Genomic DNA, 13,570 nt, shown 5'->3' on the forward strand with positions numbered 1-13,570 from the left:
TTTCTAAAAAAAGAAGCTGCGAGATCCAGGATAATAGCAGTTACCAAGACAGGAAAAATATGTAAACTAGAGGAATCTGTGTATGTGTAAGTGATTGAAATAATTGTTGCAGCCCAATCGTAAGCTTGCATATTAAGACACAAGTTTGACTGTTTTTTTTTTACTGTGGGACTTCCTTCTCAGTAAGCAAGTTTAGAATTGTTGCCTGATGCCCTGAGTGTGTACTTAAAGCTGCAATCCTAAACACACTTACTAGAGGGAAAGTCCTATTGAATTGAATGAGGCTTATACATGAGCAAACTTGCTTTGGATTGCATTTGGATTGGATCAATGGGTTTTTAGTTAGCCTGTCTCCTGCTCCCAGCCTCCTAGCCTAAGACTTACACTTGGAAGGGCCAGGGAGGATCTTACTGAAGCTGGTGAGATTTCTTAAATCTATGAATTTTAGACAGACTGTAAGTAACGTAATAAGTGAAGTGTCATACAGAGAAATCTGTTTAATTATGGCTACTATCCCAGATGGTGTATCTCTAAATTTGTTTTACTCAAGAAAGTTGAATTCTGCTCTCTCATTTAGAAACTAGGAAAGCTACTATGTGCAGTGTTGTTTAAAAAATTTACCACCCTCATGTAAAATTCAGCTGAGCTGTCTGGCTTAAGCTAATTTGGTCTCACTGAATCAAATATAAGTGGGCTACAGATACATTTTTTTAAAGGATTTCTATTTCGCACCATTATGTAATGTTTGCTGCGGCATACTTAAGAAGTCGGAGCATTCCTTTCTTGTTTTGTTTTTTTGTTCTAGGTTTCTGTTTTTGGAATTTGAAAATGTCTTCTTACACATGTCCCCCAATAATGTCTTCAGATCGTACTTGATTTGTGTATTGAATGTCTCTGAAAGGCTGGAAAGTGAATTTTCAGGTAATGTATATGTTGATAGTGGCATACAATTTACAGTGGTACCTCGGGTTACACACACTTCAGGTTACAGACTCGACTAACCCAGAAATAGTGCTTCGGGTTAAGAACTTTGCTTCAGGATGAGAACAGAAATTGTGCTGCAGGGCGGCAGCAGCAGGAGGCCCCATTAGCTAAAGTGGTGCTTCAGGTTAAGAACAGTTTCAGGTTAAGAACGGACCTCCGGAACGAATTAAGTACTTAACCTGAGGTACCACTGTACTCGTTTTTGAAACTTCCCTTTATGGATGGCTGAACACTTTTATGTATGAATGTGCCATGGCTGGCTGTGTACGCACCATACATTCAAGGCTGAATATCCTCTGTTAGGATTCTGGAAACTGTAGTTTACCCCCATAGAACTAGAATTCCCAGTACCTTTAATAAGCTACAGTTCCCAGGATTCTTTGGGGGGGGGGGAGGAATGTGCTTTAAATGTATGGTGTGTAAGCAGCCGTGGACTAGCTGTTATCCATAAGATGAACTCAATATATGTTCATTCATGTATGCATTTATGTATATGTGCAGAGAGGGAGGGAGGGGAGTGATAGGATTTCCATTTTTGTTTTTACCAAGAGGAGCTGCAAAAGCCGCAGTCTTGATTTTGGGGGGTGTCTGCTCAATATCCTCCTCCCCTACCTGCATTTCTACATGCAGAGAAATGGTGGTGGTGAAGAAGATGATAGTTGCATCTTCATAATCATCTTGGTAGCCTCTAGGGCAAAAAAAGGACTAAGAATGCTTGAAATGAATAGACAAACAAGTAATTGTTTGGTTTTTCTGTACAGGAAATGCTGCCCTTCCTCCAGGCATAGCCCAGCTGAAAAGGGTTATTCTCACTCCCCGTGATACCGACAAGGAGGATTTATCAGTTCCAGAGATCCTGATGCTAAGAGTAAGTAGGCTTATGATGTTGGCTGGTACAGTATGATTGTGTGTGCTTGTAAGAACTATTATTAAGGCCTAGGTCCGCTCAACGTGCAAGTGTATTAAAAACCAGAAGACTACATTCCCTAGAGAAAAGCAGCTTTGGGAGGGGAAACCTAGCACAGAAATGGAGCAGGAAGGCATCTCACCGTTTCCTCAACTGCTGCTTCTCTTGTCCAAATCTCTCTTTCCCCCATTGCAAACATACATATAAAATGCAAATGGAGAAACTTTTCCAGCCCCCTTTGAGGACCCCCTGTCCGAGGCAAAAGGGGATGGAGCAGCAAATGTAAATTTTACCTTTGTTTCTACACCCTCACACAGCCCTCGTTATCCTCCTTCCAGTCAAGCAGAAGGCATTATTATCTGGGTTCAAGGACATATTCTGGCAAGGCAGCACAACAAAACGAAGACCACTCAAGGAGGATGCAAAGCAGGGCTTATGAACCATGTTGTCTGTGGAGCGGAGGTGTAGTTGGTGAAGGGGCGTGGCATGAGGACAGTTCTGGGGGCTCAGTAGAGAGCCTGGAGGAGTACATTTGACTCCCTCCCCGGGTCTGAGGTCCCCTACTCTTAAAGCCGAACTTGGGAAGGTGGGAAGTGGTTTTGGCAGTGGCGGTTTAGAGCAACAAAGCGGCAGGTGGATAAGGGTTCATCGCCTCTCCCTTGGCTTCTCTGCTCCAGATTCCCATTCCAAAACTAGGGAAAAGCACCTATTGGGCCTCTGTCACATCCACTCACAAATGCATATAACTTCCACTGCCATCGTCACCTCACCAGTGAAACATTGTTTCTTCACCAAGTTGGCCGGATTTTCCTCATTGGTTTTTGTTTTTAAATCACTCATTTCTGAATAATTTTTCTCTCTTGATTGTATTTGAAGCTAACTCACCTCCAAAACTTGACATCCCTCCTTTGTGACCACGAGAGCATCCGGTCATTGCAGCAAACCTGCCAACTCCCTGGTGTGGGCTTTGCAGAGTTGTGTGATCAAAGTGAGTTCCACAAGAAGCTTCATCGTGGTATAGAACTAAGTGATCAGATTGTGACCAGTTTTATGAACCATAGCAGGGTGTCTAGAGAATTTCGAGACATAATCATAGGGGATCCCGAGAAACTCCAGCAGCAAATAAACAGGTAAGGCCTTCTTCAAGGTAATTTGTAGCAGAATATTAGCAGTGTATATTGCAGTGTATTATCTGTATCAGTGTATATTAGTTTGAAGTAACAAAGTATTTGGTGGTTTTTTTAAGGTTACAAGAAAATGTGCCACAACTTAAATATATCCGTGATATCCCACAGTATATGGCATCTTTGGATTCTATAATGAACATCACTCAGAATACAATACACTCCAGGAAGCAAGGTAAGTTTTACATTCACTTTTTGTTTCTTAGATTGAATTGCTTATTAAATTTAGTTGTCAGTATGGATCAAATCATTTTCATTGTGAAATTGTGGACGAGGCTTGGAATTTATACATATTTGTATAAAACTTAATTATATTCAACAAAGGCACAGTGACTAGTTACAAAAGCTGTAATTGGTGATAATATGACCTTTCTGTCTTTGCCATGCTGATTTATTGTCTTTAGTGGGATAAGAAGCTTGGTCTCTGTTCAGTCCTGAACAAACAGAACCAAACTTACTCATAAATTTCCTCCTGGAGTCTGGCTTCTGGGATGATGGTGACATTCAGATCAGCAACAGAGCATCCCGGAGAATTAAATGCTCCCCCACTAGTTTCTGAAAGGTGCAGATTTTATATCAAATTTGTGTCCATTTAATCTCTGTTTGTCCTTTGTAGAGAACAGAAGGGCATTCATGGCAAGTGATGGATATATTATCATGTTGTAGGATGGATAGGTGAATGAGCCCCTGATGACACAGCTAATTTTATTCATTTCTGTAATAGTGTTGCCTGAGTGGCTATCCTATACTATTATGGACTAATAACATCAGCCATACCTTTAGGGTCTCATTTACTTGCTCGTTCTAATAATATAAGCCACACCATCCAGGGGCGAAATGAAGTAAGGAAGGAAAATATAGCATTAGTGATTAACTTATTGCTATCAGCTAGGACTGAAATAGCGTTTAAATAGAAAAGTGGTGTTTCATCTAGTGAGGATTGGTAAAGAAGCAAATGGAATACATTGCTGATGGTAAAATAAACTCATTTGATATGATTCAGAGAAGGAAGTGAAATTAGAAACACATTTATGGGCAATTGGGGTTTATTGTTAGGCTTTTGAAATAGAAGATTTGGACAAAATGTAGCAGGTGAGATTACTGTATTGATTTTTATCAGGGGCTATGCTTTATTAAGACAGTGTTATTTTAGGTTTATTATTTCAATATGTATGGGAAATGTTTAAATACATAAAAGAGAAAAGAGGAGCTATTTGAATACTGAATGGCCTTGAAATGATACGGCCTCAGATCTCTCTGGGCACAGGAATGCATAATAGTAGAAAATGGGAACGATACCTTTGCATTTAAATGTACCACATGGTGGCGCTCTTGAGGCGTTTTCCCCACATCTCCCTGAAGCTACTTTCAGTGCTCTGCATAAGCAATGTTTCCTGAAAACTGAAATATTTCATTTCGTTTTGTTTTCTGATGTTTTAAAGACATGCTAATAGACCTTTTCAGAAACGTTGACCTCCTCAAAAATGATCTCAGAATTGTGGTAGGAATGTCGACAGAAAGTATCAATGCTTTGATGGAAATGCCTCTTCCAGAAAACAGAACACAGGCAAGTTTATTATGAATGATGCTGTCTGCTTAGCTGGCTTCCCACATGCGGGGGATAAGTGGTAACACTTGCGTGCAGCTCGTGTGTACTTATGCATTATGGGATGTGGTTACATGATCCACATCAGCCAGTAGCTCATGTTTCTTACTGATCTGTCCATTCATAATGTATATTCCGTCATAATTCTTTGTCAACAGTTTAGCTTATAGTGCATCTTGTTACAGATTCTGGGTGGACTTAATAGTGTGATGGCCTCTCCAGTGGGAGAAAATATGATGCTGAGACATAGATAAAAAGTTCTTCAGATGCTAGTTGCTACTAATTTAGAGGTGGTTGCTGAGGGGAAGGCTTGTTAAGAGCATGACAGAACATGTGCGTTATTCACAACTGCCAGCAGAAAGCAAGGTGGCCCCCTCCTGTTTCTCCATATAACCTAATAAAAGCCTATCCTATCCTTTAGGAGTTTGGGCAACAAAAACCGCTTGTGGCGTATATACACCTGCTCTCTTTTGCCTCTGTTAATCAGGTTGGGCAGCTTTTTGAGTTGTTAAAAATGTGTAAACCTGTTTGACACTGCGGCAAAATAAATATGTAAGTACACCCCAGGAAACAAAACCTCTCCCAAAACACTTTCAAGTCAAAAACTAATATTTGTCTCCAGCCCTGAGCATTGCTGGACAGAGAGTTGTGATGGATTCAGTCACATAGGTTAGAGTCATAGAATCCTACAACTGTAGAGTCAGAAAGGACCCCGGGGTCATCTAGTCCAACCCCCTGCCATGCAGGAATCAATGCAGGAGTCCTTCAGCAACACTTTTGTGGGCTTAAGATGCAAAAGAAGTCATGAATATTCATAGTCCAAAGATCCTGAATCTTTTAACTTGTGTTCTTGCATTCAAGAGGTTAAGGAAACTCCTAATTTATTGTGTGAAGAATTGTATGTTGCTCCATCCTCTTCTCTGCTAGATGGCGCTGGTGAGGGCTGAAAAAGAGAGATGCTTAATTCATCCTCATTAGAGAGAGCTCACTATTTACAAACTTGCTTTTCCTCTGTGCCAATACAGCTGATTTTCTGGATACTCGAGCTGGAGTCCTGTGATACTAATGCAGCTGGTGCTGAGCTGGGAGTCGTAGCAAAGCAATTCTGCAACCTGCCACTCACAGAAAGGGTCCACAAGTCTTACGTTTTAGGGATCACACTACTGCATTACCTGGATGTCTACAGTTTCATATACAAGGTTTGTGTTGCGTTTGAATCTTAAAAATATCTCCCTAAATTTTCCAGGCTTGTTTGTATCAGTCCAAGTCTTCTGCTTCTTTTGTTGCTTTGAACATAATAGGAAGGAAGTTCAGGAAATCAAGCAACCTGGTTTGTGTGCCCATGTGCAGCAATGGTGTCATGTCTGTGAGCAATGGATACTCATAAAACGATGTAGGCTTTAAATGACCATAGCCTTTGTTTGCATAAGGTAAAGGTAAAGGGACCCCTGGCAATTAAGTCCAGCCGCGAATGTCTCTGGGGTTGCGGTGCTCATCTCACTTTATTGGCCGAGGGAGCTGGCATTTGTCCACTTCCACAGACAGTTTTCCTGGGTCATGGTGTGCTGCTGACAGCTGACTCCAAGCTTAATTCCCTCTCATTAATGATTGTTTCAGGAATGACGTGAGCCTGGGCTCTCCCACCATTATAAAAATAATCATGGTTGTAGCTGTGATGAGGTTCAGGACAAGCTTTTTCTGAGCCTAGTTCACCTACCAGTGAAAATATCTAGCAGTGCAAAGGGTAAAGGAAGACAAATACAACCAAGCCATTGTCCCATCTTCCTTCTGCATTCAGTTCTTTACGGGGTCCCACCTGTGCACGATAACCTCAAACAATACCCTAAAGGAACCTATCTTCTAATTTTGCATTGCTCAAAGCTTTCATATTGCTATTACGAATACTAATCTGTTGCTGTGCTCCCATGTCGTATATTGTCACAGTCCACCCCAATCTCTGAGCGGTGCGAGGTTCCAGGCGCTTAGCCAGGTTTCGGGTTCCCTTTTGAAAAAGAGGCACAGTGGAGATTGTGGTGTCTTTAGGATATATAGTTTCTTTACAGATATATACAACCTGAGCCTAGAATGGAGGGCTTCACAGCCTTAGCACCCCAAAAGGGGCTTGTTCCTCCCATAGTCGCAGCCTTGGATTCAAGCAGAAATCAGCCATGGCTTGGTTGCAGCTTTGTCCTCTAGGTCACATCATAGCAAATTCTGCCCTCAAAATTCCACCCTCAAAGAAAAGGTGGAGGAGCTCCACCCATTTGCTATCTAGCAAAGAATCCTCTTTCCTTTTGTTCTCTTAATGGCCCATCACCCAGACTGGCCTGACTATTCCAGCAATTGAATCCAGGTATTAGAAGGGTCTCCATACTTCCTCCCACCCCAGCCCCTTGCAAACTGATCTAGCACTAATAACAATATATTTTAAAATGTAGCCCATTGAAGAATATTTTATTAACAGATGATTTTGTAGAATTTAATAAAGCAATGATTAACCTGAGTCCAACTCCAAATTGCATTGAAGCACTCAAGAGTTATTACCTACTTGAAAACATAATTGCTAAACTATGTTTAGCAATTGTATAATATTCCCTCTTCCCCTCTTCCTTGGCCCAATAAACCACTCTTTCCTTTGCTCCCTGCTTCCCTAGTCAGACCTGCGAAATCTCAGGCCTATCAAAAATTCCATATCCATTTTGTTCCACATGTATATTGGCTGCACTCCAAAAGGGACATTTTTATATGCCAATAAGAGCTCCGAACCAGAAGACAAAGCCAGTTTTTCTCTATCATTGCAATAATGTGATGAGAGGTTACCAGGTTGCCCAAGACTTACGTCCTGGGATCAGGGCCTTGCTGTGCTGGTAACCACAAGATGAACATAGGGTGCAGGGCTACGCCAATGCAAGCACCCACAGTTTCTTTTTCAAGTTATAAAGGTAAAGGTAAAGGTACCCCTGCCCGTACGGGCCAGTCTTGACAGACTCTGGGGTTGTGCGCCCATCTCACGCAAGAGGCCAGGGGCCAGCGCTGTCCGGAGACACTTCCGGGTCACGTGGCCAGCGTGACATCGCTGCTCTGGCGAGCCAGAGCCACACACGGAAACGCCATTTACCTTCCCGCTGGTAAGCGGTCCCTATTTATCTACTTGCACCCGGAGGTGCTTTCGAACTGCTAGGTTGGCAGGCGCTGGGACCGAGCAGCGGGAGCGCACCCCGCCGCAGGGATTCGGACCGCCGACCTTTCGATCGGCAAGTCCTAGGCGCTGAGGCTTTAACCCACAGCGCCACCTGCGTCCCAAGTTATACCAGTTTCAAGTTATACCAGTGGTTTATTTTGGAGTAGCAAAGAGACAGCATTTAGGATGACAGGGAGAAGATCAGGTTTCTGGCAAGAGGCTCCTGTTATTTTGACTCTCCCCCTATTGTGCATGCTATTATATTCTCCAGAAAAGTGCAAATGGTCGTCTTGCAAGACTTAAATGGCCTTGATATTATTAATAGGAACAATAAGTTGCAGTTGGGGTAGGTTAAAATCCACAGCAGCCTACAGCAAATGTGACTTTGAAAAATGTATTTCGCTGTCCAAAGCTCTTAGCATGCAGCAACTTTTCCCTTCTCTCTTGTTTTACAAAAACACATTTAAACGATACATCTTCAAAATTGCACTGCCTTGCTTAAACCTAAAAAAAATCTGATTTTTAAAAAACTTCTTTTCAGCTGGGATAATAAAAAAGGCCACTCCCTGTCTTTTGTCTTAAGTTGCCTAAAAGCCATTCTAGGCAAAATCTAAATGATAAAACAGCCATGTTCAGTCATTTGCCTGAACTTGCAGTAAGTGGAAGCAGGAGCAGGCTCCCACGCCCCACTTCCCATGTCCCCAGATGTGCAGGCTGCTCTTCAGATCTTTCTGTTAAGCGCTGAAGAGGGTTTTGAAGAGTATTTGATGGAACTTGTTTGATTGTCTTATCAGGGTTTCTCATTGCAGGAAATTTTCTATGCATGTTCAGTTTAACATACTTAACCAGCCCTCTAGATGCTTTTACTGTAATCCCACAAAGATCGGAAGAGCAGGCTTGCCTTATTGCCCCCTCCCCCCATCCCATGACTAATGAAAAAAAGTTAACTGATTTTCAAATGCAGCAGAACAAATTGCATGCTGTATCTGGACTTTGGTGTCTTCTTCCTCATCTTCTCCTTGCCAGTGTTGATAATCTATTCAGTGGTCCATGCATGGTGAAAAGGTACCAAGTAGGGCTGGTGTGGGTTTCCTCAAGAATGTAGCACTGTAGGAACTGTGTTTTACTTGCAGGTATATGTTGTTCAATCAATATGCTTTATCCATAAAGAATGAAAAGATGTTTGGGGCAGGATCTTGGCAAATCATGCCTGTTTTGAATACTTTCCTTCGTACTGAATTATACAAGTTCAACACTGAGCCAGTGTTGATTATTTTACAGACCTAGGAAATGCTAACATATTTGGGGTGGATCCACACACAGGAAAAAACAAGTCAGAAATTAAACAGTTATAACAAAAGAAAAAAACGCTATGGAAAAATCACATGGAAAATTTATTTGTTCTCTGGCGCCATCAGGTGTTGCATGTTTATAATGCATTCAAAGCATATATTTTTACTAATGAATACAATTGCAATTCAGCCAAAGTTAAGCAGTTTTAAGTCCTATTTATTTCAGCAGGAGAGGTTTAAAAGCATGTGCTCAATGCTCCCATTGGGATCATTAGGATCTAGAAGTTCTCTGTTTTGATTTTGTACCTCACATGCTTAGTTTTGGTTATGATGTTCCTTTCTCTTTGCTATTCTAGGTGCTTTTCCCAATGGAACTTCAAACTTCTTTAGATAAAGTGCTGGCTCTTCTCAAGGATTTGGATCACATCAAGGAACAGGTTGCATCAGGTGTCCGTCCGCTCTTAGATGCAATTCATTCACTTAAAAAACTACGTCAGTCAAGAAATGTACCACTGTCCAAGGTTGGTTTTCTTTTTCAATAGGCAAAAGACAAAAATTCCTTCTAAATAATAAATACTGTTGTGAAAACTAGTTACTGGTAGAGTTTCCAGGAATGTTAGCAAACATAACTAAAGATCAATAAAACATATGTGTATAAATACCAAATCATATGTTTTCCAGAAAGGGAAACCATGTTAGTTTGCTGCAGCCGAAACAATAGCCTTGTGGCACCTTAAAGACAAACGGATTTATTACAGCGTAAGGTTTGATTTCTGCTACAGCATACTTCTTTAGATGCATAACAGTGTTTTACCCCGAATACATTTTATGCATCTGATGCAGTTACTGTAGTCCACAAAAGCTTATGCCATAATAAATTTACTGGTCTTTAAGGTGCCACAAAACTCTTTTTGTTGTTTTATGGTCTATTTTGGGGGAAGAATTCCAGGTAGGACAGTAGGAGCCATAATGAAGGTGGACAGTTGTATATCAGGTCTTTCTGGGCTGTATTTAGCACTAAAGTATGTGCAAGATTTTACTGTTGTTGTTATTTTATTCATTATATTGATTTGTTTAGGTAGTTATTTGAAATAGATTTACCCCACCTGGCAATAATATTTTTTTTGGGAACTGGCTTTAACATTAATCCAATAAAAATACATAAGCATTTATGTATTTAAATACATAACCATTCTGCCACCAGAATGTGGCAGCTAGACTGGTGACTGGGAGCAGCCGCCGAGACCATATAACACTGGTCTTGAAAGACCTACATTGGCTGCCAGTACGTTTCCGAGAACAGTTCAAAGTGTTGGTGCTGACCTTTAAAGCCCTAAACGGCCTTGGCCCAGTAGACCTGAAGGAGCATTTGCACCCCCATCATTCAGCCCAGACACTGAAGTCCAGCGCTGAGGGCCTTCTGGTGGGTCCCTCACTGCAAGAAGTGATGTTACAGAGAACCAGACAGAGGGCCTTCTCGGTAGTGGTACCCGCCCTGTGGAACGCCCTCCCACCAGATGTCAAGGAAATAGACAACTACCCGACTTTTAGAAGACATCTGAAAGCAGTACTGATATCCATCTTGTTGTGACTAGGAGGGGGGGCTTTTCTGTTGTGACCCCATCTCCTCTGTGAGATAGAGCAGGTGCCAACTGTGCTTTGCTTTCAGGGCTGATCAAAACTTAGCTATTCTGCCAGGCTTTCACTGGCTATTTCCACCAACTTAACATGGTTTCCACTGATTGCACTATATTTTAATGAATTCTAAATGATGTTTTATTGTGAGCCACCTTGAGATTTTTCTTAATGAAAAGTGGTATAGAAAGAAGAAATTTCTTTTTCTATAAAATTCTGAGATTTTTCTTTTTCCTGCCCATCCCCAAAGGAAGGCCATTTTAAAAAACTGTGACTGCCATTTCACTCTCACAATGTCCCGGAATGATGTCATGTCCAGGGCACTGTGGTAGATACAGAATGGTGGACAGCTGCCATCACAGCAGCTGCCTGCTTCCTGCAACAAATTACAACTACTGTAGGAAAAAAGAAAGAGATGCAGTCCCAATTTCTCTTGTCCACTCACTCCTTGTGCCCTGGTGGGGTAGCGGGACATGGGTACCACTTTGTGGTTCATCTCAGGTGCCAAAAAGTCTTGGGCTGGCTCTGCGTAACACCCAGACACAGCACTAAGCATCCTAGTCCCATTTTGGCTGCCAATGTTATATGTTGCCACATAAATGTTATGCCATATATAAATTTGAATGCTACCATTATCTCATTTGCCAAAATTTATTCTGTCCATCAACATGCCTTCTGTTTGCTTCCACAGGCATTGTCTCAGGCGAGCAACTTAACAATGAACAGAGGGACATTTAAAATCATTTCGAAAGCTCTCTGCAATGAGGAAATCACTCCTTTGTTCTTTGAGTCTCTGCTTCCAGATTTTGAAGAGCAGAATGTTCATCATTCTTCTGTACAAGATGAGCAAATACAACATATTATGAAAAAATATGGCATCCCACAGAACACCAGTGAGTTGTTAATACTATTGGTATCTGAAGCCTCTTGTAAAACCTGCTGGGTACAACCCAAAAAAAATTGCGGGGTGGGAGCAAGTTGTAACAAGTCTTAATTGGGAATTAAGATTTCAGCTCATTGCTTTCAGGAGAACATAAGCACAATTAGGAATGTGCAAAACTGCATTTGTTTATTTCTTCAGAATTGTCCAATATGTTTTTTAAAAGTCCACAAATAGCCTCCTTATCAAAATCCCATGAACCTCTGCAAGATCATGGTCAGGTTCATGTTCGTATTTATGCCATTTACATTTCTTGATATGAGGAAAGAGGCAAATAAAGATGTCCTAAATATTTTAGACATTTCCCCTTTCACTCTTTCAACCACTGATCAACCTTATTCCCTTATAAATTAGTTAGAGGTCAATGAAATCTAAACACACACACAATCATAATCCAATAAGATACTCTCTGTGAACACGATTGAAGTTGCATAGGAACTGGTCCAAGAATAGCTTTCTTTTGTCCTCCCACCTGTCTCACCAGGTAGAATAGAAATCTGGGACCTTAAAGATCTGCTTTCATTCTAACTTCATGGCTTATTAGTAAGGGTAATTAAAAGTCATATTTCTAGAGTTAGAAAAGCACTTATATGAGCAGGATTCTGTGCTTTTATATCAACTGAGTAGGAGGATGATCATAAGAGGGGAGGGCAGAGTGGCCAAGGGTGTATTTTGCATAAGGACCAGATTCAATCCAGTTATAAAGGATTTCAGGGGGCAGGAAAGACCTAATCTTGAGACCTGGTGCCAGTCAGACCATTGGTCCAATGACAATACGAGTCAGAATGGACTCAGTATGACAGCACCATATGTTCATAAGGGACCTCTGGTCTCAATGAGATCAAATTCTGCAATACATGTTTGTATGTAGTTATGGTGACCTATTTCAAAAATGGGAAAACTGACTTTGCTGCTGGAATTGCTGAGCTTTCAGCAGACACTTTACAAAGAAATGCAAGGTTTGCATTTTCTTGGTGCAAGAAAAGTTTCTGTCTGAAAAGTGAAGCAATGCAGACAGCAGTTGAAGTGGCTTTAATACATTGCCAAATCTAAAGTCCCCAATGAGTTTGGCTTTAGTATTCAGAAAGGTCACTGCTTTTATTTTGAGGAGTTGTTTTTCCATCTGTACTGACACTCGCTCCTCTGAGCTCCAAAAGCTCCATTTAACCTTAAACAGAAGAGGTTTTTGCTAGAACAATAAGAACCTTGTTAGCTGAGTTCAGCTATGGGAGATCTTTGGGGAGGATTAGCTTTGTCAAAAGGCATCACATCAGGATGTGAAGACAGGGCTTTCAAGGGATTCTTCAAGCATCTGCTCTCATCTGGCAAGCATCAATATCTGCATCCAGACTGTGCATCTGTGTTATATGTGCTAATTCTCACACCGACACTCTCTTTTTCTAGCATCATTCTGCACATCAATCTTTTTGGACTTGGTGAAAACACCTACAGGGGCTTTAATTTGGACTTTCTTAAAGCCCATGCTGTTTGGGAGGATTCTGTATACACCAGACACCCCTGAAACAAGAGCAATCATGGAGAAGGTAACACCACGCTCAATAAAATCAATAGTTCTTGGTGATTAGAAAACACTTGGTACTTGCAGTAGATACCAATTAGGAGATTGCTTCTCCAGTGACTTGGGAACATATGGAATTCCTAATGTTAATTTGCCTTCAGAATATGTGACTTAGTTGGGAAGAAGTTTTGTAAAAATAGCAAGAAATTACTATTAACCAGTGTGAGACTGCTCTCATAATCAGGGGAGCAAACCAAGGCATCAAAGCACTGTAATTCACTTGATTGACTAGATGTGCATTTTTCTTTGCCCATATATTTTT

General features: G+C 41.2%; 1 protein-coding gene and 1 long non-coding RNA gene across 2 annotated transcripts in view; one reads left to right on the top strand and one right to left on the bottom strand.

The window, feature by feature from the left end:
- Positions 1-13,570, bottom strand: part of LOC307220191 — a 203,519-nt gene that overhangs the window by 97,921 nt on the left and 92,028 nt on the right. The gene's annotated exons all lie outside the window — the stretch shown is intronic.
- ABCA12 (ATP binding cassette subfamily A member 12) overlaps positions 1-13,570 on the top strand; it is a 122,173-nt gene that overhangs the window by 38,110 nt on the left and 70,493 nt on the right. Inside the window, exons 11-19 of the mRNA XM_079974801.1 lie at positions 806-921; positions 1,746-1,852; positions 2,768-3,021; positions 3,138-3,250; positions 4,518-4,642; positions 5,707-5,880; positions 9,511-9,675; positions 11,481-11,682; positions 13,134-13,273. Of these exons, the coding sequence (XP_079830927.1) occupies positions 806-921; positions 1,746-1,852; positions 2,768-3,021; positions 3,138-3,250; positions 4,518-4,642; positions 5,707-5,880; positions 9,511-9,675; positions 11,481-11,682; positions 13,134-13,273 (1,396 nt within the window). The remainder of the gene's footprint in view (positions 1-805; positions 922-1,745; positions 1,853-2,767; positions 3,022-3,137; positions 3,251-4,517; positions 4,643-5,706; positions 5,881-9,510; positions 9,676-11,480; positions 11,683-13,133; positions 13,274-13,570) is intronic.

The sequence above is a fragment of the Podarcis cretensis genome, assembly GCF_951804945.1.
Source record: "Podarcis cretensis genome assembly, chromosome: 1".
NCBI lineage: Eukaryota > Metazoa > Chordata > Lepidosauria > Squamata > Lacertidae > Podarcis > Podarcis cretensis.